This window comes from Rhamphochromis sp. 'chilingali' (assembly GCF_963969265.1).
Source record: "Rhamphochromis sp. 'chilingali' genome assembly, chromosome: 10".
Classification (NCBI taxonomy): Eukaryota; Metazoa; Chordata; class Actinopteri; order Cichliformes; family Cichlidae; genus Rhamphochromis; species Rhamphochromis sp. 'chilingali'.
Window position 1 is genome coordinate 21,695,723 of NC_137937.1, and position 26,249 is coordinate 21,721,971.

At 40.4% G+C, this 26,249-nt stretch overlaps 1 protein-coding gene across 3 annotated transcripts; it reads left to right on the forward strand.

Annotated features, from left to right (window-relative positions):
* Nucleotides 1-25,476, forward strand: clip1a (CAP-GLY domain containing linker protein 1a). Of its 3 annotated transcripts, XM_080893768.1 has the most exons (26): nucleotides 1-143; nucleotides 3,529-3,829; nucleotides 4,426-4,961; nucleotides 5,640-5,764; nucleotides 5,859-6,075; nucleotides 6,186-6,383; nucleotides 6,471-6,562; nucleotides 6,776-6,836; nucleotides 9,053-9,157; nucleotides 10,331-11,239; nucleotides 11,398-11,514; nucleotides 11,814-11,871; nucleotides 12,021-12,104; nucleotides 12,260-12,416; nucleotides 12,573-12,738; nucleotides 13,144-13,359; nucleotides 15,512-17,956; nucleotides 18,608-18,745; nucleotides 18,915-19,021; nucleotides 19,188-19,308; nucleotides 19,422-19,474; nucleotides 21,979-22,096; nucleotides 22,613-22,745; nucleotides 23,277-23,329; nucleotides 24,474-24,601; nucleotides 24,875-25,476. In XM_080893768.1, the coding sequence occupies exons 2-26, from the start codon at nucleotides 3,739-3,741 to the stop codon at nucleotides 25,101-25,103; spliced, it is 6,657 nt and encodes a 2,218-aa protein (XP_080749894.1). In that variant the 5' UTR covers nucleotides 1-143; nucleotides 3,529-3,738; the 3' UTR covers nucleotides 25,104-25,476. The 3 variants fall into 3 exon arrangements, with proteins under 3 accessions (XP_080749894.1, XP_080749896.1, XP_080749895.1); XM_080893770.1 differs by lacking the exon at nucleotides 15,512-17,956 and having other exon boundaries at nucleotides 24,875-25,475; XM_080893769.1 differs by lacking the exon at nucleotides 9,053-9,157 and having other exon boundaries at nucleotides 24,875-25,475.
* Nucleotides 25,477-26,249: the final 773 nt, after the last annotated feature.

The window sequence follows — 26,249 nt, forward strand, 5'->3', positions numbered from 1 at the left end:
GACTGCACGCACGCTGGGCTGTGCCTGCCTCCCCGTGTGTGAGTCGAACGTAGTTCTAAAAGTCATCGAGGTTCTGTACTTAGCTTGCTAGCTGTGTTATTTTTTTCCCCTCGGACGACGAAGTCTGTACATAAACACATCAGGTCAGTACTTCCTCATCCCGTTTCCGCATATTTTCTGGTCCAACAGCGGCTGATAAACACGCGTGAAAGTTGTTCAGGTGTTGTTCAGACGTTACTTGAGGTGAGGTGTTAGTTTAGCTCACTAGCTAACCAGCCCATATTGCTTGTGGTCTTAACCACCGGCTCGCTGAACCGCTTTGGGCCTCGCTGCTAGCGTTACTTAGCAACTGATCACATCTCCCCCCCCCGACCGGGATCCATTTAAGCCGAAGAGGTGACCAGGCACCTGAGCGCCACAACACTATACGAACATTCATTCGATACAGATGATTTTAGCTAACAATTACGTGTGCTGAGTGAATTTGTAGCAGCAGTGTGCCCTGCTGGAGCGCCGGTGACATTGCGGAGACTTTTGGACTTGTGGAATTTGCCTTTCAGTTTCTTAGCTTATGACACCTTTTTCTTTTGGGGGGCTATGTGGGAGGTTTGGACGTGGACGTGTTGAACCTGTGTAGCGCTAATGTCTCCCATTCTTAGCGGAGAAGAGCTACCATTCAGCTAGCTGGTAAGGTGAGTTAGCTGACAGGACATTTTTAGAGCAGCGTTACCAGATGTGCCACCTCATCGACAGCTCCTCGGTCCGCTAGCCACTGGTAGGCAGAGGTGACAAGTCGAGTGTCGCTTACAGGCAAATTCGCTGACCTGACACAAAGATAACTGGGTTTACAGCTCAGCCACAGTGTGCAGTGTGTCAGTGAAGCTGCATTGAGAGGCAAGGGGCTCGTGAATGCTATCTTTTTAACTGTAATGTTTGCAGTGCTGTAAGAACACATTAAAGAGGTAGGAAGTCTGTTTTTGGTCATTCCAGGCCTTATTTATGTCTATTCACATTGGTATGAGCCAGAATCTTTGTAGGACAGGGGTGTGTCTGTAAAATGGCAGCAAGGTGAGGGTTGTTAAATTCAAAACAAGTGAAGTTCGAGGACACAGGATGCTTTTGGCTCTTATTCTGTACCTTTGAGGCTTTTTTTGCCTACGTTTGTCAGTGCTAACAGGGGCCTGAATAATCCTCCCTGCAGATGTTTCCTCAAATAGGAAGAGCCAGAGCTTGACTTGGCCTTGAGATGACCAAAGCAGGAGAGAGAATGTGCAAGTCATGTCAGATAATGCACACATCTGAAGATGTAAAGGTGTTAGTTTATTGCTTATGGATGCAACGAAATGCACCCTACTTGGTCTTTGTTTGGGGCAGGAGTTTAAAAGGATACCTTGGCAGCTCAAATAGTGGAAATGGGCCTGATTTAGTAGTGAAGTCTCTGGCTAATATTAATCTTGTGGAAGACCATGTGGACTTGTGTAACCATTAACTCCTTCCAACTAGTAGTGAATATACTGAAGAATTTTAAGAACTTCTGTCTGGACGTTAATTTGTTTTCATCCTGTTTTGTGTGGTGGGGGACAGTTAAATCATTTGTCAGAGCCATAACACTCATATCCAATACTTTAATGGACACTGAGCATGCAAATGTATGCAGTTGTGAAAATGGAAGTCATCTATGTTAATGGAGGTCTCTGAGAAGTCTCACTTCTGCTTTACAAGCTACTGTCTACCTGTTTCTGTTTGTTTATTTACACCAGGGGAGAGAAAATCATACTACATGTGATATAATGTGAATCTAGTTAAGAATTATACTTTTTTTTGCATGTATCAGTGTATTAAATCTCTTTAACTTTTGCAAAGCTTGAGTATTTGGTGTTTTCCCCAAGCTACAGATTAGACTGAGTCAGTGGCAAAAGATTAACATTACTGCTGTGGGAAATTCTTCACCGTGAGAGGATCATGTTCAGCTCACAGCCTCAGCTCACCAATCAGAGCTGTAACATCCTCTGGTCAAGCTCATGTGATATTTGTACTAGAGCTTTGTGGTTTTTCTGATAGAACTAACCTTTTGCTTTTAAAACTCTCTGCACAATGAATGTAACCTCTGCGTATTGTACCACGCGTTCATGGGTCAATCAGACTAGAAAGTGCAGTCTTGCATAGACGTCTTCAGCTATAATGGCTATGGCTTCCCTGTTTTGCCTATTTTTGACCTGAGGGCTTGAGTCAGTCGTCACTCAAAGACACAGCGGGATAAAACTGGAGCACTGCTTTCAAACTGGGTCATGTCTGCTGATGGCCACCTTTCACTCTCTGCTGAGAAATATCTTGGAGGCTGCGTGAGAGCTTCCTTTCTTAAGTTGTTTAGGTAAACCTGTGTAGTGCAGCTCTTAGGCCCTTTCAGGAATGAAAGTAATGTTTGTGTGCTGCTGTTGAACATTTAATTTCTTTACTTTGAAGACGAGCGTCTTGCCTGACTCAGAAGAGATTCACGTCATAGTTTGTTTTGAAGTGAAAAACTTTTAACGCTCTCAGGAATTCGATACATGCACAGCTTGTTTCATTGTCCTGGGACGTTTCAGACGTTTGCAGTCAATGATTACAGGAATAGCTACATATAATAAAATCATTTTCTTGACATTGTTCAAGTCCTTGAGCTCCTTGTTTTCACTCATAACGTGACAAGGTAAAGCCCAAGTACAGAATTAAGTGTCAGTACACTAAATGAAAACCCTTGTTTGTATACTGGTAGAATTTCATTATAAGCAAATTTCTTTGCAGATTACATACAAAAATTGTTGTGATAATTCCATACTTGTACAAACAGTGTCTCGGCTTGATGGGGACATATGCAGGGTCTTTCCCTGCCTAAGTGCATGTTAAAGGTCAGCAGATGTATAAAACATTATGATTATGATTCCACAGTCTTTGCTTCAAGTAAGTGACAGACAATTTCTGTTAAAATGGAGCGTTCAACCATTCGGCTTGTGTGCTTAGGTAATCTGACAAACAGGATAATCTGCTGCCTGTGGTCGTGTTTCTGCAGTAATCCAGTTTTATAAAAAGCTGCCAGCCAAGCCTTACATGTTGTTTGATGTCAGAATGATAGATTGAGAGAGACCCTCTGTGACACAGTCTGTGCTCTGTGGTCAAGGTCACACATTATCAGACGTTCAGATGGCACTACCACAGACTGCACGTTGGTCAGGCTGTGAAGGGGTATTTTTAGATCTGTGATGTCGTGTATGCCGAGGAACTTGTTGTCATAACAAAATACCTCCATTAACACAGCACTAAAAACAAAGTCTACAGATCATGGCTTGCAACAGGTGCACTGTTGTTTATTAGTTTAGTTAAATAAATTAATCAATTATTTAAATAAATTATTTTTGTCAAAGACAATAAGAGTTAAAGGCAGAGGATATTGGCAGAAGGGTTATTGACCAATGAGTAAAAATACTTTAGTAAAGGTTCACAAAATCAAGTAATGTTACTTGTTTTGTTTTTCCCTCTCTCTATCAACAGGGTCCTTTTTGCAAGAAGCGCTTTTTCTCCCTTCTCCCTTTTCCTCATTTTTTTTTCTTTTTTTTTTCCTTTTTTTGTTTATTAAATTTTGGTGCGGAGAGAGAAAAAGCATTGCAATCACAGAGCAGCAGGCAGTGGTTTTGATGGTCTGGGGTCAGTCTGTATCCAGGGACGAACACAAGCCTTGTGGTTCAGATCACAGGAGGAAACATGAGCACAGCCAAGCCCAGTGGCATAAAAGTGCCTAGCAAGATAGCTCGGCCACCTGGAACAGGAGCCCCCAAGACCAACCCCAGCACAGGTAGGAATACATGTCGAAACTCATCAGCTGAGTAGCATTTGAATGCAGGTATAGCCTTATTTAAAACAATGTACATGTTTGGTGTTTTGTTTTTTTTTGTGTGTGTGTGTGTGTTTTGTTTTTAAACTTACAATAAACATGAAAATTGATTCTTGAATAAATAATTAGTATATTCTTAATGCAAGATTTCCCTTTGATACCCCGTTAAGCAGCAAGACTTAAACAGATGACAGTACATTTATAGTGTTATATAAATATAAAAATTTGTTAACGCCATAACCGCATGAACGCAGCAATCTCTGTTAGCGAGTTAACGCGGATTGCGGAGCTGCAAGACTTCAACGCCGTTAGCGCAGGTAGCTTGTTAATGCATGCAGCCCCATGCATGAGGCGATCCGCGCTAACTCGCTAACGGAGATTTGCTGCGTTAATGCGGTTATGGCGTTAACGTCATTTTAACGAGACTAACGCTGACAGCACTAATAAAAAAAAAATATATATATATACAAGGGGTGTGCTGTGTTTGCTCTGCATTTGTGACGTGGCTCTGTGATTCAAATTAATAACTTACTACTCTCCCTCTCACCAAAATGCAGCTAAAACTGCTGTTGCAGACAAATCGGCTGCAAGTGCCAGCTCTGGAGAGTCAGGGAATGTGGAGGAGAGCTTCCAGATTGGGGATCGAGTTTGGGTGAATGGAAATAAGCCGGGCTACATACAGTTTTTGGGAGAAACGCAGTTTGCCCCAGGACAGTGGGCGGGAATTGTTCTAGATGAGCCAATTGGGAAGAACGATGGGTCAGTAGCAGGCGTTCGATACTTTCAGTGTGAAGCCCTGCGAGGGATTTTTACCCGCCCCTCCAAGTTGTCTCGCACAGAAGAAGAGGCTAATGGAACTCAGACGGCACCGACGTCCCGCGCAGCATCACCCACTCCCTCAGTCGGAAGCGTAGCCACAAAAACAGCACTGCCTTCAAGTACCGCGACAGCCAAGAAGGCCTCAACAGCAACAACACCAGCTACCCCATCTTCCAACCTTGCAAGGACAAACAGTGAATCTGTCTCCAACCTCTCAGAGACTGGATCGGTCAAGAAGGGGGAACGGGAACTGAAGATTGGTGACCGTGTGTTGGTAAAGTTTCTATAAGTAGAAAAAAAAAGTTGCCTACAGTTTTCTTCCCTGAACATTTCAGCAAAGCTACAAATATCTGAAGGTTCTCCCTTTTGTGTTTTAGCAATGTCAGCAGGGCCTTGAGAATCACATGACTCACGAAGCCCTCCTCCAGTTTTTAGGAAGCTAACAAATGAAATATGGTTGCTTTCACTTGTACTTTGAACCATTCACTTCTGAGTCAGTGAAGTAGTTTTAGTAACGTAGTACAGTCACTCAGGTCTGCTTATAGATGTTGAGTGCATTGCTTCCTCCTTATGAATTCCTTTTTTTCCCCGCACAATCACGAGGATGTGTAGCACATTAAGTAAAGAGGAAGTGTTACTCATGCCTGTTGGGCAGCAGAGGAAATATGCTCACCATTACCACATTTAGTAAACTTCCAAACTATGCTTTTAAAATAATTTAGAAATTATTTTATAAATAATTTATTATTATTAAACATTATTTTATAAATGATAAAAAATAAAATGTAATAAACACACACATACCCCACAATTCTGGCATGTTTGCATCTGTGGCTTTTATGGAATTATTTCCCTTGGGATTTATTACCAGGCAAAGCTGATTACTTTTTAGTCCCCTCTCATCTGTTAAGAGAATTAAATGTTGGCTAATCTTTGGTGTATTTCCTCTTAGGTTGGTGGTACAAAGGCAGGAGTGGTACGCTTCCTTGGAGAAACAGACTTTGCCAAAGGCGAGTGGTGTGGCGTGGAATTGGACGAGCCCCTAGGAAAGAATGATGGGGCAGTGGCAGGCACAAGGTACAGAAGCCACAAGATCTATAAACAAGTTGTGTGTAAACTCAACCACACTCCTCCTTTTATTGAACACTTTTATTATTGTGGTTGTATTCAGATATTTTCAGTGCCAACCCAAGTATGGCTTATTTGCTCCAGTGCACAAAGTCACACGCATTGGCTTTCCTTCCACTACGCCTGCCAAAGCAAAAACAACCGTTCGGAAAGTGGTGGCCACACCGGCAGGGCTGAAGAGGAGCCCCAGTGCCTCATCCATCAGTACCATGAGCTCTGTGGCATCTTCTGTTAGTGCTAAGCCGAGCCGCACAGGCCTGGTGAGACACACTTATAAAAAAAACAAAGAACAACAACAGTGTATTACCTGTGGCATTATGGTGAGAGACACGCAGCAGTATGAACATGGTACCTGTCTCTCTTTCTACAGCTGACAGAGACATCCTCAAGGTATAATCGAAAGATTTCAGGCACCACAGCCCTGCAAGAGGCACTGAAGGAAAAGCAACAGCATATTGAGCAGCTCATGGCTGAGAGGGACATGGAGAGGGCAGAAGTTGCCAAGGCCACAAGCCATGTTGGAGAAATGGAGCAAGAAATTACCCTGCTAAGGGATGAGCATGAGCAGGTCAGCTCAGTCACTGAGCCTGAACCACAGTTAGTTTAGTATGTATTAATTTTATCTCTTTTAAATGTTTGTCTGTGATTTTGACAGATGGAGGCAAAGATGGATCAGTTGCGTGCCTTGGTAGAAGCTGCAGACAAAGACAAGGTGGAGCTGCTGAATCAGCTTGAGGAGGAGCGTAGGTGAGTGTGGGACTAGTTAAAGATGCTCATGAGAGTAAATTAGGTCCTCTAGTTTCAATGTTGTGAGACACTGAAAGTGGGGTGAGAGCTTTGCTCCCAGTACTGTTGTTTTACAGTCATAAGGTAATAAATTTGTTGTTGGCATCGCTCTTGATCACTGCAGTTTAGAGGTGGCTTGTGCCTCAGAGGAGTAAATATGTTTCTGTTAAATAGGAAGGTGGAGGATCTTCAGTTTCGTGTTGAGGAAGTTTCCATTACCAAAGGAGACCTGGAGGTAAATACACAGCACGGATACACACCGCTGACTTCATATCTAAATTTACACTTCAGACGCAGTGGGCTGCCCCATTCACCGTGCCCGAAATTCCAGTTTACATAAACCCACATAATAAAGGGATTTAAAATGTTGGTAAAGCTAGCAAAATTGGAGTAGCTACTCCAAGGTCCAGTTTGGTAAATTTTGAATTTCAAATAAAACAAATCTTCTCAACTAGAGTCCTATAATAGAATATGGAGCATAATATATCTACTTTAATCTTACATGAGATTCACACAAGTACAGTCAAGTCAATACAATGTTTGCATTTAAACCTGCCCCCATTTCCATTAAATCACCAAATCTGACATCTCGATTTTGAAAGTGTTAGTTTTATGTAACCCCCAATTTAATGCAGACAGATAAATTATGTCATGATCTGTTTACCATTTGTTACTGGGTTGTTGTTTTTTTTTTTTTTTAGCAACTTGCATCCCAAGTTGCAATATTGAGAGTGCAGTAGCTCAGTAGTATGTGTTTCTTTTCTAATTAAAGAATTTATTTATTCCACAGTGTTGCACAGGAAACCACCTCTGTTACTCTGAAGGCATCCTAGCTCAAAATAGATGTTTTAAACTGTGGGCTACAGGGTTAGAAACTCAATTTTCCTTCTCTTTAAATGTGTGTACTAACAGTTAAAGCAGCAGATATTCATAAATAATTTTGTGTAGTTAAAAAAAAAAATATGACCACCAAACTAAAAAATAATGTGTTAACTTCAAGCTGTTGAAGGTGTACTAATGTTGAGCTGTAACCCTCAGTAACCCTCCTTGTTCAGTGACGCGGTCTTATTGCTTCTTCTTCCTTCCCATGTTCGTCTTTCATGTTGGTCCAGTGCTCAGCATGGAACCACTGGAAATGCCCCCTTGTCTTTTCACTACCCAGTCACAGTCCTAATTTCTGAGCCTGCCCACTGCAACCAGGGAGGAATAACACCTATGATAAGAGTTAAAATGTAATTTAATATATGTGTTTTCAGTTTTCTAATAAAACCGGTCCAACATCCATACCACTGACTGGATATGGTGTATCAGATTGTTAAATATTAGTTTATTTTATCCATTGTATTCAATGAAGACCTGGGATAAACCATGGTCTACATACATTTAAAACTGGTGCTATTCCAATTTTCCAAACAGACCCTGTTTTTAACTTTTATTGTGTTTACATAAGATTAGAAGCAGAGCGTTTTTCTAAGTAATGCTTTATTAAGCTTCCATAAAAATCTGTACTTGTAGCACCAAAATACAGAGAAAGCCAGTGAGATCCTTTCTATTTCTTGAGCCTAAAATGTTTCTGTTGCTGATTGATATCTGTTAAGTTGGTCACAAGTCTTGCACACGGTGGTCTGATAACGGCTGGTTTCTCACAACACTAAATATTTAAAGTGTGGACAGTGGCCTCATCACCAAAGAGAGAAAGCAGTGTAGGTATTGACAACACTAATTGCTGTATATAGAAAACCACAATAATAAATGTCTTTATATTGACTTCGTCTGGTAAAATCGGACATCTTCTGTATATTAACATGCACCAACTTTGTGTTAGTGACACACAGGGATCAGGAAACTCCCAGTACTGCCTTCTCTCCACACCGTGGTGAAGTCATGTTAACTTGATTTTACTTGCTGGCTTGGCACACAGTATCAAATTTTCTGTGTATCATAACAGTCTGTGTGATTTGTTTACCAGGTGACTTTTTTTTTTTTTTTGCATGGTTACTTCTAAACTGCTTCCATCAACATACTCATCCTGCACATCCATACTACATGCCCCCGTCGTCCGCTGCTTGTTGTTTTTTTTTTTCTTTTTTCTTTTCCCCCCCCACTGTTTCTTTGAAAAAAATCCCTATTTGCAGCTGTTTATGGCACAGCCTGAAAGTTCTGCATGGGGGTGTTTTCTCATTTCCACTCATCCATCACTATCCACACCCACCCAGTGTCCTTGCCTCAACCCTTCAAATACTCACTTGCACACACACACACACACACACACACACACACACACACACACACACACACACACACACACACACACACACACACACTTTCACTGTCATCCCTATCCAACCCCTCCTTCCTTTCTCCTGTCTCCCTCCCTCTCTGTCTGCGTTGGGCTGGCATGTGATGGTGGCACTGGTGTGTTTTCTTCCTCTCCCCCTTGTTTACTAACAGACGCAGACCAGACTGGAGCATGCCCACATTAAGGAGCTTGAACAGAGCCTGCTCTTTGAAAAGACCAAAGCTGAGAAACTCCAAAGAGAGTTAGAAGACACTAGGGTAATGAATTCTGCTCTGCAGCGTGTTGCGTTGGGAAAAAGGCCCGTAGCCAAAAAATGTGCAGCAGTAACTGGACTCTTGCTGTATATGGGCTTGTGGTAAATGTACCCTACAGATGCATTTTTTCAGCTTTACATAAAACTAATAACCCTGATCTTAAAAACCAGATTAAATCATATACTAAAATATTAAACATCTTTGGTATGTTTAAAATCCTAAATTAGTCTGCCCTGCTTACAGTTTGCAAATTAAATGTCAAAAGTATTAGTTTCTTTTGTCACACTTTATCAGATATTAAATTATCTCAAATTCACACTGGTCCACTCAAAATCTTTTTATATTGAAAATATGGAGGTTTTGACCTCCAAAACAATAACCATGTGGATCTGACAGAGAGACACATGTTTACCTATATTTCCAGCAGATGGTTTTGTGATATCACTGCTTAACCAGACAGACAAACTCCTCCCCAGCTTGTACCAAGCTAATCATTTTCCCAGTTATCCTATACTCTCCTTTCCCGGTCCTTCCTGACATCCATTTGTCCCGCTTATTTGGTGTCCCTGCGTTTTGCTAGTTTAAAACCGTATCCACCTCCCAGACCAGTCCACCTACAGTGTTACAGTCACAGTAAATGTATAGTTTTGAGGAGGATTAGGCCTGTAGGTTTAAAACTGCACTATGTTAACACAAAAAAAAAAAAAAAAATTTTGTACCAGAGCTTGAATGGTGTAAAAGCACTATAAAATATCAGGACTACCTGAGATGTTTTTAGTTTGTGTGTCTGATAAATCACGACGTCAGTGAGGACACTTTCTAGTCTAATACTTGGTGGAAAATCTCTTGCACACTGCTGTAGCTCCATACATGCTTTCAGTGTTCACTTCCATTATTTGGATCATACCGTTTATAACCACAAGAGGTCAGTATAATGATTTATTTTCAACATCAAATGTTTTGTATCCTTCTCATTTTAAAAAAAAGCAAATTGAGGAAAAAATCTCACCCAGTAATCACTTTAAATTTCTTTAACAATTAGTTTTTCATATATTTAGCAAAAGTTAGTTATTAAATAATCTTATTAATCCTTTGTTTGTTTTTTTTAAATGTACTAAGATATTTAGTAGGCTAGTTTGAGATACATTTTTAAATAAAGATTTCCCGCTTTTAAAGGTTGCTACTGTGTCAGAAAGATCCCGTATTATGGAACTTGAGAGGGACCTTGCACTTCGAACAAGAGAGGTGGCTGACCTGCAGCTGCGTCTTGGGGTCCAGCAGGGCTCTGAGGACTCAAACTCCACTCTTTCTCCCCTCCTGGAAGAAATAAACTCTCTGAGGGATCAGTTGGCTTCTCAGGAAACTAGTCATCAAGAAGAGCTAGGTAAATACAAGGAGAAGCTAGAAGCTCAAGAAAAAATCCACATTGATGCAGTTGCTCAGCTTCAGGCTACATCTGTGAGGCTCTCTGGTGACAAAGAGCAGCTGCAGATGCGCTTAAGTCAGGCAGAGAAGGAGAATGCTGACGCTGTTGAACTGTGGCGTTCAAAGTTGGAGGCTGCCGTTGCCTCTCACCAGCAAGCCATGGAAGAGCTGAAGGTGTCCTTCAGCAAAGGTGCAGGTGCTCAGACAGAAGAACTTGTAGAAACCAAAAGTGCACTTGAGAAGCTGAAGTTGGAGCACAAGTCAGCTCTGGAGGAGGCCGACGCCAAACACAAAGCTGAAGCCACGGCATGGACTCAGGAGTTGAAGGCGCTGAAGGCACAGGTGCTGTCTCTGACTGAGGACAAAGAGCGACTGGAGGAGTCACTTCGGTCCAGTGTTGAAAAAACAGAAGAACAGCACCTGGTGGAGATGGAAGATGTTCTTGGAAAGCTTCATGCTGCTGAACTTAGGGTAAAGGAGCTTGAGGAGAAGGAAGTGACGCTAGCACAACAGGCTCAAGACAAGGATGGAGAAACCAAAGAACAGATGGCGGAAATGGTGGCTCTGCGGAGCAAAGTAGCACAAAGTAACCAGGAGCTTGTAGCTCTGAAAGCTCAGCTAGAGGAGGTACAGAGCCAAGGAGACAAGCAGGGTGCCAAGGTGGGTTCTTGGTAACTTCATGATCAATAAATGCTCCCTTTTTGTTATGTGCCATATTTTTCTCCTGGTGATGTGATTATCCTTGACTTGGTGTACCATTTTCATAAAATCATTGCTTTTTGTTTGTTATGCATTTCATTGCATTTTATATGTTAAAGGTTGCTGAATTAAACTCTCAGTTGGAGGGCAAACAGCAGGAAGTCCTTTCTTTACAGCAGAGTCTGAATACTGTAAAGCAGGAGAAGGATACCCTGGAACAAGAACTTGGAGGCCTGGTGAGAACTGTGACTTAATTTTTGGGTTTGGAGATATTCTCCCCAAATTGTACCTCCCTTTTCCCCACAGTTTACCTTTATCTTATTTCTCTGCTGCAGTTTTTTTTGTTTTTTTTTTGATATTTATTATTGTCACACAACAAATCTGCATATATATCTGCAGTAAGCTAGTGTCAGCTAATATTTACTGATCCAGTGGGTTGATCTCAGTATTGAACGCAGTTAAAACATTACATATTGGCAGTTTGTCTACCGTAGAAGTGTCATATAAAAAAACGTTTCCTAAACTTTGCTGACAGAAACAAAAGGTGGCTGAAAGCACAGAGGAGCAGACTACATCATCAAAAACTATGCAAGGTAATCTGAGTCACTCTGTGTTGAGTTACCGAAATGTTTTCACATCCCATTTTCCTGTCATCTGCTGTCATTCTACGTTTTTAATGTGCAAAATCTTCTAGTATCAGTATAATTCTTTTGTTTGTATGATTTTTGTTTTGTTTTTGTAGAAACACTTGAGAAACTGAGTAAGAAAGAAGAGGAGTACACATCCTTGGCCCAAGAATCAGAGTCATTAAAAAGTCAGCTTGCTGGTAAGATCATTATCATTTCATTGATCGGTCTTTAAATATTGTGTGTGTGTGTGTGTGTGTGTGTGTGTGTGTGTGTGTGTGTGTGTGTGTGTGTGTGTGTGTGTGTGTGTACATTTTTTGTTTTAACAAAGTCATCTTTTTTTATGTTTTTACAGGGCTGGAGAGGAAGTTAAAGGCTTCAGATGAAAAGAACGAGCAGCTTTCAAAAGACAAAAACAAGCTGGAAAATGATATCTCTGATATGATGAAGGCATCAGGTGATAGTTCTGTACAGCTGACCAAAATGAATGAAGAACTCATACAGAAAGAAAGGTACCACACTTTAATTTTCCATCATTAAATATGACCTGATTACAATGTTTACTCAGAAAGAGTCGGATACTTGTTTTTCTTTTGCTTTAGTCCATGTAATTTGTAATTTATCCGACTGCTCACTACACATCCTCCTTTTCTTTTGTCATCACACAGGAGGCTAGAGGAGTTACAAAATCATCTAGCAGAGGAGAAGGAGAAGGTGGCACGCTTAAATGAACAACTCCAACAAGAAGCGTCCCACAAAGAGCACGAGCTCAAAGAGACTAGAGAGGCACATCAGACTGAAATAAATACCCTTCAGGAGAACATCACTACTTTGGTTAGTCACAAAAAATATGTTTTGATGTATATTTTGAGTACATATGTTGAGCTAGCATTTTCAATGCACACATCTATTTTTAGAAATGCTCACAGCATCTTTATTTCACTAACCACAAAACACTTCATTTAACGTCAGAGCGGTTAACTTATGGCAGGAATTAATCAGCCTGTTCACTGGTGAACTCCTAACTGCAAAAAAATCTTGCTCTACAAACCTTTTTCTTTTCTTTTCTTTTTTTTTAAACTGACCCTGAGCCTTTGGTTAACTTGAATCCTTTTATAAAGTAACATACTACTTATTACTCGATGTAAATTATTCCGTTAAAAACATATTCTTTTGACATGAGCTGCATCAAAACAAGGCAACAAAAATTGTGTCCCTTTCTTGTTCCCTGTTCTTTAGGAGAAGACTGTTAAACAGGGTGAGACCTTGGTTGAGGAGCTCAAGGCCTCACAGAAGAAATCCCTCTCTCAGGTGTCTGAGCTCCATGCAAAGGAATTTGAAACACTGCAGAGTCAGGTTGACAAGTTTAAGCAGGAACTCTCCTCCTCCAAGGACAAAACCCAAGAGCTAGAGAAGATGGTGTCTGAACTGCAGCCATACAAAGAGCAGGCCCAGGTAAGTGCAAACACCTATTGGTGCATTTTTATTTTTGGCAATTTGGTAGCCTCAAACATTAAAATGGTTGAAACGGAAACGATGAGGAAGATGTATTTAACTGTTTTGGGTTTTTCGTTGTTGTTGTTTATTTACGTTTTGCCATACACATTATTTGTTTTGAGTTGCTAATTTTCCCCTCACATTACAGTTAATAACAAGCCCTACAATCAAAGGCACCATGGGTTGCATGCTTGCAGGGGTAGAGCTTATAAAATTCTGTCTGTATTTATAGATGGTTTATACTTATTAGTGGAAAAACATTCACATAAAGAGAAACGATTAGTTTTAAATGCTGTGCACATGGATCGCATGTTCACCTTCAGATGAATCTGGATTGCCATGGATTTAGAAAAGTTTTAAGAACTTCAGATCAGGATGACATGGATACAATTACAGACATAAACCCAAAATGACGAAGTTATTGTCTAAATTTATGAAGTCATAGTAAAAATCTGCTTGTTTTTTTCTTTTTTTTTAAAAATTTGAACATTTCCACTTTTCAAAAAATTGATTTGTTTGTGTCAGTGCTCACTTAAAAAGTTTATTTTACATTAATTAGTCGTGAGATGGATGGTTACAATTTTTTTTGTTTATTTCTTTTGAGTTGCAATTTAAACTTAGTGTACGCACAAATAAGGCAATCAAGATGTGATTCAAGACTTTGAAATCCAACAGTTGAACCAAAGTTAAGTATTCATGTGTTCTAACATGTGTTTGTGAATTCTTCAGTTATGTTGCAAGTCAAGTTACTATATATCATTCTACACTCAGTAAAAGGTTAATAAATTTAAATTTTAAGGATAATTTTTGATACTTTGATACAAATACAACCACACGCTTCAGAATCAAGTCGGCAGTAGAGCAGGGCGATATGGCCAAAAATATTTATCACGATATGTATTTGAAAATTTGCGATAACGATATAACTGACGATATAATTGATGCAAGACAAAATACAACTCCACAACATTACTAGCGCAAAAATAAAAACCCCATCCATTTATTTTCAATTAAACAAGCAGCTGTTTTTTTTTATATGCATTAAAGCTATATAAACATTTAACAGTGCAAATGCAAATTCCTTGCTGAAAGTTTAACCAAAAGGCATTTCCAGTAGAAATGGGCTGACATATCCTGAGCATAACCATGTATAATATCCACTGAAGTTAAAAAGAGGTGCTTTGCAACATTAAACTGCAGTGTGCCAAATAAAAAAGTCAAATATGTATTTTTCGGACCATAAGGTGCACGGGATTATAAGGCACATTAAGCGAAACAAAGCAGTCAGATAAATCAAACTTTATTCAACTCATTCTTCTTGCTTCCTCCACTTCTGTACCATTGATTCATTAATGCTGTATTCTATCACAGCTGCTCTACCATGTTGTTGCAGTATATTAATGACTAACCTCGTATTGTGGGAGGATTATCTCAGTTGTTCTCCTGACTGAAGTTTGGCCTGTTTACAGCATCCTGCCGTGGGATTGCATTTGTCCCTAACCACCAGGAACCCTCACGTTAACTTTTATCGAGGGGAAAAGTGTTAGCGTTCTGTTTATGTTACGCTAACATAGCTGTGTCACTAGTGATCACGTAGCACATCATTATATACCAGCTAGCCCAACTTCAGTAACCCTACAAACGTCACTGCTGTTTAGTTTCCTGTCTTCATTTATGTTGGAAGTGATAGCAGAGCAGTACGTTTGATTATTTTTCAGAAATCTCTCAGTCAGAACATGCTATATCATGCTTAGGTAACTAGCGAGCTAACTTCTGCTAGCTTCCTGGTAACTTCTAACTCCGTTAAATGTAATAAATTCTGTGTCATCAATCATATCTTGATTGCTTCATCTTAGATGCACTGTTCAAGTCGTATTCAAAGAAAGCAGAAGTGAAAATGTTCTGCCTCTTATTTATATATGCATATCTTTTGAAAATCATTGTGGTGTAAGCTCTGGTTTGATCTTTTGCCATTTTTGATGCTTCTGCAGCTTAACCTTTCCATTTGCACATGACTGATATCCATATCTGCTTGGTTTATTTTGTATTCATTCATTCCTTGCTTTGGGTATTCCCCTCCCTTTTTTTCTGTCATCTTTTGTTTTCCCAGTGTTTTTCTGCTGAGCTTGACTCCTACAAGCATGACGTTGAACAGTTGTCGAAAAAACTGGAAAAGCAAAACCTAGATCTGGAAAATATGTATAAGGAAAGTGAGGATTTTAAGGCTGAGAAAGGCAAACTGGAGAAGCAGCTTTCAGATGTTCAGGCTAAGCTTTCTGCCCTTGAGATTATTCACCAGGAACTTTCAGTCCAAAATAAAGAACTACTTACAACCAGAGAAAAGCTAACAAAACGCCAAGAGGAACTGCTCGCCACTAAGAAGCATTCAGATGTTTCAATGAATGAGGAACTCGACAAGCTCAAAAGCCGTCTTCTAGAAGCACAGACTGAAATCAAAGATCTGAAGCAAAGTAAAAGTGAATATCTGGCTCAAATTGAGGAGCTTCAAAGACAAAATGCAGAGAAGAATGATTCTATCCGAAAGCATCAACAGGACATTGAGCAAATACAAGCGAAAAAGAAGCAGCTACTTGAGGATTATGAAAAAGTCTGCAAGGAGAGAAACCGGCTTGAAGAGGACCTTAATGAAAGCAAGTCAAGGCTGACGTGTGAGAAGGACAATCTGATTTTGGAGAGAGATTCTGCTAGAAATGCTAAAAAGTCTCTTGATGCTAAGAATGCTGAGTTGCAGGCAAAACTGAAATCCTTGAACTTAGAAAAAGAAGATCTCACAATCAAGAACACCCAGCTCCAAGCCCTAGCAGAAACGCTGACAAAAGAGAAGGCAGAGATGTCCTCTGAAATCAGCGCAGTTGTGGAGGACAAAAAGAGCCTTCAGACTGTGAAGGAGGAGCTCCAGAATAAGCTTAGTATTACAAAGAAAAACATGGAGAGCTATATCCGTGAATGTGAAGAACTTAAAATCTCAAAAATGAGCTTGGCCCAGATGCTTGAAGAATTCAAGACAAGCAGTCAAGTGACTGATTCTGAAAGGATTCACTTGCTACAGGAGAAGGAAGACCTTCTTGCAATCCAAAGACAAACCTCTAACAAGAAAGAAGAGCTTCTCAGAGAGATACAAGAATTAAAGGAAAAGCTTCAAGTATCAACAGAACAGCTGACCCAGACCAGAGAGAAATTTGAAGAAACGTTAGCATCTGTTGAGCAAGAGAAGCAAGCGCTTCGTCTTCAGAATTCTGAAACGGAGATGGCTCTCCATGCTTTACGAAAAGAGAAGATGAGCCTGGATTCAGCGCTGGAGCAGCAGAACATGGACTATGAGCGTTTGGCTGGGGAGAAGGAAGAGTTAGAAGAGAAGCACACAAAGGCCGTATCTGACAAAAGTGCTCTTTCTCTCGAACGTGATAAGCTAGCTAATGATATCCGAACAATCAGTGACCAACTGGATAGTTGCTCCAGAACTAATGTTAACCTTATTCAGGAGAAGAATCACTTATCAACAGTGCTGGAGGAAACCGAACTGCAAAAAAAAGAGTTTGAAGCCAAGTTGACTTCTTTGAAACTGGAAAAGACTGACCTGCAAAATGAACTGAAGAAAAAGTCCTCTGATAATGAAATGCTTAAAAAGAGCAAAGCTGAACTCAGTGAAGAGCACAGTAAACTAAAACTGAATTTTGAGAAGGCTAACTCTGAGCTTGTTAATCAGGTAGAGAAACTGACAGAAGAACACAAACATCTTCAGTCCTTACAGACTGAAGCAGAGAGAAAAGTGCTGTCCTTGCAGAAGGAGAACCAGGAGCTAGTTCAGGAGATCCAGGAGTTGAAAAGTCAGATTAATTCAGTCTCCGATGCCAAGCGCGTACTTGAGACCCAGCTGCAGACTGAATCTAATGAGCGCAGTAAAACGGTGTCTGACCACGATCTTCTTTCCAAGCAAATTGAAGAACTAGAGAGAGCTTTGTCCAAAGTTGCTCAGGAAAAAGAAGAGCTTTCATACAACTTCAGCAATGCTGAGGAGCAAAAGAAGGCCTTCATGGTGGATGTGGAGGCTTTGAAGGCACAACTGAAGCGCCAAGAGCAAGAAAATTCACAGTTAACAGAAGATAAAGACCAGTTACTATCGAAGCTGGAGGAGCTGGGCAGACAGATGATCTCACTGACCACAGAGAAGGATGAGCTGTTAGCCAGCCAGTGTAAACTAGAGCAGGGGATTTCTTCCCTCCAGACGGACCAGGAGAACTGGCTTGCAGAGCAATCAAAACTTCTTGAAGAGTTGAAGTGTTTGCAGGTTAGTCAGGAAAAACTACAGGTTGATGTTAAGGTCCTACAGACAGACAAAGAAACTTTGGAAAAGCAATATCAAGATGCTGTAGCCGAGGTATCTGCTTCCACTGCTGTAAAAGAAAAAATTTCCTCCAGCATCGCACATTTAACAGCTCAGAAGGATGCCCTCCAGGTGGAGAGGGATGAAGCCACCCAGCAAGTCAGGAAACTGGAATCACAGCTAAAAAATGCCATTTCTAAGCAACTTGAGGTATTTGTCCTCCTGTAGAAATCACTGATTAACACATGTTAGAACGGCTGGGGCTATGTCACCCTCTCACTGCATGCCTGCTGGTTTGTCGCACTGTCCCTCTGCTCTTTATGTCTTAACACTTTCCATTTACTAACCAGTGTTTACCTCTTTTAGCTCCCAGCCTTAGCCTGTGGGTTTATAACGTGATCTGATGTTGGGCAAAAATTCCTGTTGATCATATGGTTATGTAGGTGTCAGGTGATCTGGGTCCTGCTCAATGATAAGTGAGAAATGCCATAATTTAAATAGTTGACTGTCTCTTCCACAAGACAATCAGCTGTCAGTGTCCGTTCTGAGGCCACAGGATTTAAGTCTTTATGTAGTAATTATGTTTCCTCATTGTGAAATCTTCATGTTGTTCATTTTTAGGCACAGTTGGATTGCAAAAACCTGAGGTCTGATAATTGTCGAGCTATTTGAGGAAATAAATTTAACATGTAGTTAATTACATTTTTTTTTTAAATTGCTGTCAAAACAAATCATGCATTACAAGTAGTTAAATCTGATCTGCACATTTCTAATTCTATTGTTTTGGTTGAAGTAATTTGGTGTCCTAACCAACAATGTGCTGCTTTTAATTTCAATCTGCTCTGATCATTTGCCATTTAGGCTGCAGAGGCCTCTGGCAAGACAGCCGAGGCTCTCGAACAGCTGACAAAACAGAAGGCCGTGTTGATGCAGCAGAAGAATGAAGTCCAGTCTTTGCTGGACGAGCTGCAGACGTCCAAGCAGGAGTTGGAAACACAGGTAAAAGATGGAATTTTGAAGAGAAACTTCTAATAATGTGGCTTTTTGTATAAAGTGATGTGAAAGTGATGGTGTGAAGTAAAAAATCTTCTGATTGTATTTATCTCCACCTTTTGTTGTTTGTTTGTTTGTTTGTTTGTTTGTTTGTTTGTTTGTTTGTTTTTTAAAGCTGGAAAGGCTGAAGAAAGAGAACTCCAAGTATCAAGAGGACCTTAATGTATCCAAAGAACAGCTTTGCACTGAAACTCAGAGGAGCAAAGGTTTATGCCAGGAAATGTGAGTACATCCTCATCCTCAACTGTTTTCTGTTACAGAAACATATCATATTCATATTTTCAATCAACTAAATAGCATATTATTGTAAAGATATGAAAAGCCAGTGTATGGTCTGTTTGAGTTGAAAAATTACTTGGATGAGTTGAACAACAATATTTTTCTCCAGTGAGGAGCTTAAAGAAGCGGTCTCTGTGAAGTCGCAGTCCCTGCAGACGCTCCAAGATGAGAAAAACAGACTGACTGAGGAGCTCGATGATAAACACAGAGACCAGAGTGATGTTGTGAAGGTTTAAACTTTATTCTTTGGATACAGAGACCCACATGATTCTGATTTTTAAATTCAACTGACAGTGACTGAATATTAACTGTTTTGTGTGTGTTTTTTTTTCCCCTTTGCCAGCTTAAGGATGAGCACTCAAAGCTCAAAAAACAGTTGGAAGAATTGAAGCAAAGGTAAAATTATTCACACCTGCATTACGTGATTCACGCAAAGTGGACCTCATATGTTTTTTATAATCAGACCACTTACAAATATGTAGTAAACATCACTTGATGATTCTTGCTTTTGCAGGAAAAGTTTAAAAAAATCTTCTACTTAATTTGATATTTCTTTACACTTCCCTCATATACACCTTTTACCAGAAATGTATATAGACTCTGGTTTGTACAGCTTGTGATTGACTAAATCCGCACTAATATTAATAATAGTATCATTTGAATATTCAGAGAAACAACATTGCTATAATCTTGCTGCATAACCTTTTAATATCCACCCTCATATTACTGATATGACAGATGCATTTGAGAGGTGGCGCCCAGCCACCAGGTTCAAAACAAGCCTAGATGCAGCCAGTGACAGAAAGTAAAATATTAAAATTCAAATAGTAGCCAAATTAGCTTCTTTTTTTTTTTTCTTTTTTTTTTGTCAGACAGACAACTGAGGAAATCTATTGTTTCACAGTGGCAGATAATGATTGATCATTTGAAGTGTTGGTCATTGAAAGCTCCTTTAGTAGAGTGCAAGATAAAAATGTGGTGCTGGGAATGAGGAGGTCCACTTTAAAGCCTTTTATAAACAGCATAAGCACGAATGACTTCAGCTACTAAACATCTGAACTGATGAATAAGTGAATATGCTCTTCCTTTCCTTTAAAGCCTGCCAAATAATGCCTTCAGGTACTTAATGCTTTTTAATATTACTCCATGTCAGTCATGTCACAGCGTAAATATACATTCACTGGCCAATTCATTAGTTACAAACTGAGCATCAGAATGAGGAAGAAAGGTGTTTTAAGTGACTTTGAACATGGTATGGTTGTTGGTCTGAGTATTTAAAAAAACAAAAAAAACCTGCTGTTCTGCTGTGATTTTCTCACCCAGCCATCTCTATAAGATTGATTTATTTATTTTTTTTTTTTAAACAAAAAGGGAAAATATCCAATTAGCAGCAATTCTCCGATGAAAATTCCTTGTTTCTTCCAGAGGAGAAAGACCACACAGCTTTAAGATGATGGAAGGGTAACAGTAATTCAAATAACTATTTGCTACAAGCAAGGTATGCAGAAGAGTGCCTCTGAACACGTCGAACCTTGAAGCTGATGGTCTACAGCAGCACAATAATAATAATGGATTGCATTTATATAGCGCTTTTCGGGACCCCTCAAAGCGCTTTACAATACCACTATTCAGTCACTCTCACATTCATACACTGGTGAAGGCAAACTACAGTTGTAGCCACAGCTGCCCTGGGGCAGACTGACAGAAGCGAGGCTGCCATATTGCGCCCCTCTGGCCATCACCAGTAGGCGATAGGTGAAGTGTCTTGCCCAAGGACACAACGACCAAAACTGTCCGAGCCGGGGCTCGAACCGGCAACCTTCCGATTACAAGTGAATGACACTAGGTGTCGGTCAGCTAAGAACGGGAAACTGAGAAAACTTGCACGGACTCAACAAAATTAGACAATAGAACAGGGGTGTCAAACTCAAATACACAGTGGGCCAAAATTCAAAACTGGAACAAAGTCGCGGGCTAGCATTAATATTTATTAAAAAAAAAACTTCCTCCAGATATAGGAATGAATCTTTTCTTATGGACTCAAATAAGTTTTGCTGGAAAACTGAATATGGAACAAGCAAAGCTTAATATTAAACAATATATATATTAGCTATATAATACCAGTAGGCCAGCTCTAATAGTAATTTGGCCCGCGGGCCAGAGTTTGACACATATGCAATAGAAGGTGGGAAAAACACTGCTTAGTCTGAGTCTGAATTTCTGCTGGAAAAATTCAGAATGTAGGATCAGAATTTGGTGCAAAAATCATAAAAACATGGATCCATCCTGCCTTGCATCAGCAGTTCAGTTTGGTGACTGTGGCGTAATGGTGTGGAGGATATTTTCTCGGCACACTTTGGGCCCCTTGCTACCAAGTGGGCATCGTTTAAACACCACAGCCTGTCTGAGTGTTGTTGCTGACCATGTGCATCACTTTATGACCACAGTGTACCAGTTTACTGATGGCTGCTTTCAGTGTGACAGCACCATGTCACAATACTCAAATAATCTCAAACTGCTTTCTTGAACATGACAGTGAGCTGCTTTTGGATGTGGTGGGAAAGAGATTAGCATCATAGATGTGCAGCCACACATATTCCAGCCACATTTTGAATATGTACCACTAAGAATTAACACAGCTTTGAAGACACAAGGGAGTCCAACCTGGTACTAGCAAGGTGTGCCTAATGAACTGGCTTGTGAGTGTATATTGACCACATTTCTATAAACCTGTACAAGACACTAATGCTTGTAATTTATCCTACAGCTCCATCCCACCTGCATGACATGTTGTTTGTACTGGATCTCAGTTTTAGCGTTGTCTTCAGTACATTTGCTGTCTTACAATTTGAAAATTTTGTCCATAGAAATAAACTTTTTCCATTTGTCTCCTGAAATAGTGAGAGCGCCTTGAAGGAACAGCTGGATAAGGAGAAGGCTGCCCTCCAACAGTCCATCCATAAAAACGGTGCCTTAATCTCAGAAAAGGACCAGCAAGTGGAAAACCTCAAGAGCGAGGTAATTTATTTTAAGTTGTTATAGCAAATCACAGCCAGGGGAAGGATGTTGTTACATAATTCTGAAGCACAAACTTTTTCATCTGATTGTTGCTGCAATTCCAAGTGTTTGCTCCAAGGAACATTTTTATGTCAGCTGGCTGTTAAATGCCATGTGTGGCTTTCAGTGTCATTGTCACAGTTGGTATAGCTTTTAATTGGAGGTTCGAGGCACATTTCTTCAAATTCAGAGGCTAGAAACAAGAAGTTACTTCTAGGTCATAAAGTGTGGCCACGCTTTCTGCTTAAAAATGAAACTTGAAAGTGCATCTGTGAAATGCAAGAAACATCTGGAGGTGGTAACACATTTCTGTTATGCTTTCGTCTTCTTATTTTGAATATACTCTCAAATCTTGGCTTGAAGATTGGCTGAGATTGTATTTGTACAATGTTTGTTTATTGTGTACTATAATGCTGAAAAGAAACCTTTCAGTAATTTAATATCACGGGTTGTTTTGTTTTGTGTTTTTCATCATAGCTGGCTGTAGTACGCGGGGAAAGTGCCTCAGTTAAGACACTGCAGGGTACAATTCAATCCTTGGAGCAGGACAAAGCTACTCTACAGGCGCGTGTGCAGAGACTCGAGAAGGATCTGACCGTGGGGCCCGTTGGTAAGTCCTCGGGCACAACAGTGCACAGTTTCAACATAGCCAGACTTTCTTTGTGTCACCTGGCTCAGATAATTGAAATCAGAATGGTTTTCTTTTGGCCTCTGCTTCGGGCTATGTGTGTTTGTATTTATTTATTTTTATTTTTTTTTAAAAAGGGGGGGGGGGCATTTGATGTGTAATTTCCTACAATGATGCACCGCGTGCAGCACCACTTTCTTCTGCCATGTTAGTCATTTACTGTTCAGCAGATTAAATGTATAAAATGTATTCCGTCAGCAAAGAGTCTGTATAGCATGTTGAGGAAACAGAGTAAAAGGTCAATGGAAAATATGCAATAAAGGTTGATTTTAATCCAAAACTGCACAAACATGCTTACGTTATGTAGACTGTAATTGCTGTGGCGGTCTAGCCAGGTCCACATACTTCATTAATCCTTTAATCTCTTCTTGTACTGCAGCCATTCGATAGCAGCAGAATTAATGAAACTTGACAGTGCGTCCATCCAAAGGTAAACTAATTTCTGTTTTCCAGGTGATGCAGTGTTGGACCAAATGAGGGAGGATAAGGAGACTGCAGAGAGTCAGGTGTGTACTGCGGCACTCCCGATTGACACCGGTGAACAGACTGAGAGTTTTGCTTTGTCTATTTTATTCTTTTAACACATTCAGTGTAACAATGCTTTCCTACCCTGCCCGTTTGGGGCAGCTGTATGGAAACAGACTTCCTGAATGCTGTTTGTGAATGACTGGGCCGTTTGCCAATGCAGTACTACTAAATGACACTATGTTTTTGTTTGTAGCAACAGGCTATATAGTGGATTTTATAGTTCTGTTGACTCATTTAATTCTTACAGTATAATGTTTTGTGGAGGTGAATTTAGTGGAGTTTAATTTCACTGAAAGGATTTGAAGCTTCCGTCATCCCAAGCTCTACAAGGATGACTGATAAAGCCAAACAAATTGGTAACACACTTCCATCGGGTCACCTCTGTGAGCGTGTTTTCAGCTTCACGAGTTTCCCTCCCATGTTTATTCTAAAAATGTTATACTGTAGTACGTGTCTGTGATGACTTGAGCGTGTTGTCGAGCAGAAGTCCTAATTTGAATTTCACTTTCTTTTCTTTTTTTTTCTCCTTCTCTTTCTTTATTCCAACTCTTCTCCTCTGCCCTGTCTCTGATGTTGGCAATGCTGCACCACCATCAGGCAGCGGTTTGTTATTGTTTTCATCAGCTTCACTTGTGCATGTTTGTCCATCACTGTGGCTCTTATGTTTCATGTGGTCGAGTCACATTATTTGGTGTGAAAACTACAAATGTCCTCCAAAGATGAATCGAGCTTGATTTAAGCGTTCAGTGAGCGCTCTGTTAAGATTCAGAGGTTTTAATTGGCAGTCATCATAAGCGAGCTTTCTTTGTGGCTCATTTCAAGCTTTGATTCTTCTTTGATGACTCTCAGTAGCCACTCAGCACCTTCTTTTTTTTCTTTCTGTTTTTTTGGTTTATTTGTTTTATAAGGGGGATTTGATTTTTGGGAATATTTAGTGACACGTAGTTACTGTTGTCGTAACATCACCATAGTTACTGTCCACATTGTTGTAGCAATCAAAGCCTTTGAACAGTACAATAATTCTAACCCCCATTGTTTAAAATTATTAATATGTTAGAAAATGTTGTGCTCATTGTTCTCCGGGGGCAGCCTTGATGCTAATGTTGTGTGTTTCCTTTACAGATTGATTTCCTGAATTCAGTCATTGTGGACCTCCAGAAGAAGAATCAGGAGCTCAAGGACAAACTGGAAAAAATGGCAGCTGCTGCCCTTAATGGGAATAATCCAAGCGAGCTGGATAACTATGACGGGTTAGTCCGATTCACAAAAGAGCTTCTCGGGTGTTTAAAATGATGTTCGCTGCGTGGCAATGACTCTTAACAATTTCTCCTTCTCCTTTCCTCCTTTTCTTCTGCTGCTTCTCCATTGTTTTTGTTCATGATTTTCTCCTTTTGTTCCTCCTTTTGCTTCTTTCTTCTTGTCTTCTCCTTTTTTCTACCTTTTCTCTCCTCTTTTTTCTTCCTTCTTTTGCTTCTTCTTTGTCATTTTATCCTTCTTCTTCTACTTTTTCTCCTGCTCCACAGCCACGACAAGCAGCCTGCAAAGAAGAAACCTCCTCCGAGGCTCTTCTGCGACATCTGCGACTGCTTTGACCTCCACGACACTGAGGACTGTCCTACGCAAACGCAAATGCCAGACTCCCCTCCACACACCACCTACCATGGCAATAAGGGTGAGGAGCGGCCCTACTGTGACATCTGTGAGGTCTTTGGGCACTGGACTGACTCCTGTAACGATGACCAGACCTTTTAAAGCCTTTTTGCTTTGTTTTTTCTTTTTTCTTTTTTAAACCCTCATTCGCACAATCACTATATTTGCACACCATTTTGGATTACGCTGTGCTTCTGGGGTCCTAATTGTGCGTGTGTGTATACATTTTGTATGCTTTTTTTTTTTTTCTTTCTTCCAAGCATCTTTGTTGTCCACACCACCCCTTAAGCGCTCTTAGGGGAGAAAGGTTTGGCAGAATCTCTCCATTCATTCAAATAAACTGCTACACATGAAATAAACGTTTCATTTGCAATTGTAAATGAGTTTGAAGGAAAAAAAATGTTTGCTATCTTGGGTTTGTGTGAGTGAGGGGCTAATGTAAGTGGATGTACAGTGGGGCAAAAAAGTATTTAGTCAGCCACCGATTGTGCAAGTTCCCCCACCTAAAATGATGACAGAGGTCAGTAATTTGCACCAGAGGTACACTTCAACTGTGAGAGACAGAATGTGAAAAAAAAAATCCATGAATCCACATGGTAGGATTTGTAAAGAATTTATTCGTAAATCAGGGTGGAAAATAAGTATTTGGTCAATAACAAAAATACAACTCAATACTTTGTAACATAACCTTTGTTGGCAATAACAGAGGTCAAACGTTTACTACAGGTCTTTACCAGGTTTGCACACACAGTAGCTGGTATTTTGGCCCATTCCTCCATGCAGATCTTCTCGAGAGCAGTGATGTTTTGGGGCTGTCGCTGAGCAACACGGACTTTCAACTCCCGCCACAGATTTTCTATGGGGTTGAGGTCTGGAGACTGGCTAGGCCACTCCAGGACTTTCAAATGCTTCTTACGGAGCCACTCCTTTGTTGCCCGGGCGGTGTGTTTTGGATCATTGTCATGTTGGAAGACCCAGCCTCGTTTCATCTTCAAAGTTCTCACTGATGGAAGGAGGTTTTGGCTCAAAATCTCACGATACATGGCCCCATTCATTCTGTCCTTAACACGGATCAGTCGTCCTGTCCCCTTGGCAGAAAAACAGCCCCATAGCATGATGTTTCCACCCCCATGCTTCACAGTAGGTATGGTGTTCTTGGAATGCAACTCAGTATTCTTCTTCCTCCAAACACGACGAGTTGAGTTTATACCAAAAAGTTCTACTTTGGTTTCATCTGACCACATGACA

Excerpts from the sequence above, each read along its gene's own strand:
- clip1a (XM_080893768.1), top strand. The coding sequence starts at position 3,739 with ATGAGCACAGCCAAGCCCAGTGGCATAAAAGTGCCTAGCAAGATAGCT. Across the intron at positions 19,309-19,421 it reads ACCAGAGTGATGTTGTGAAG|CTTAAGGATGAGCACTCAAA; the intron begins GTTTAAACTTTA and ends CCCCTTTGCCAG. Across the intron at positions 22,097-22,612 it reads TGGAAAACCTCAAGAGCGAG|CTGGCTGTAGTACGCGGGGA; the intron begins GTAATTTATTTT and ends TTTTCATCATAG.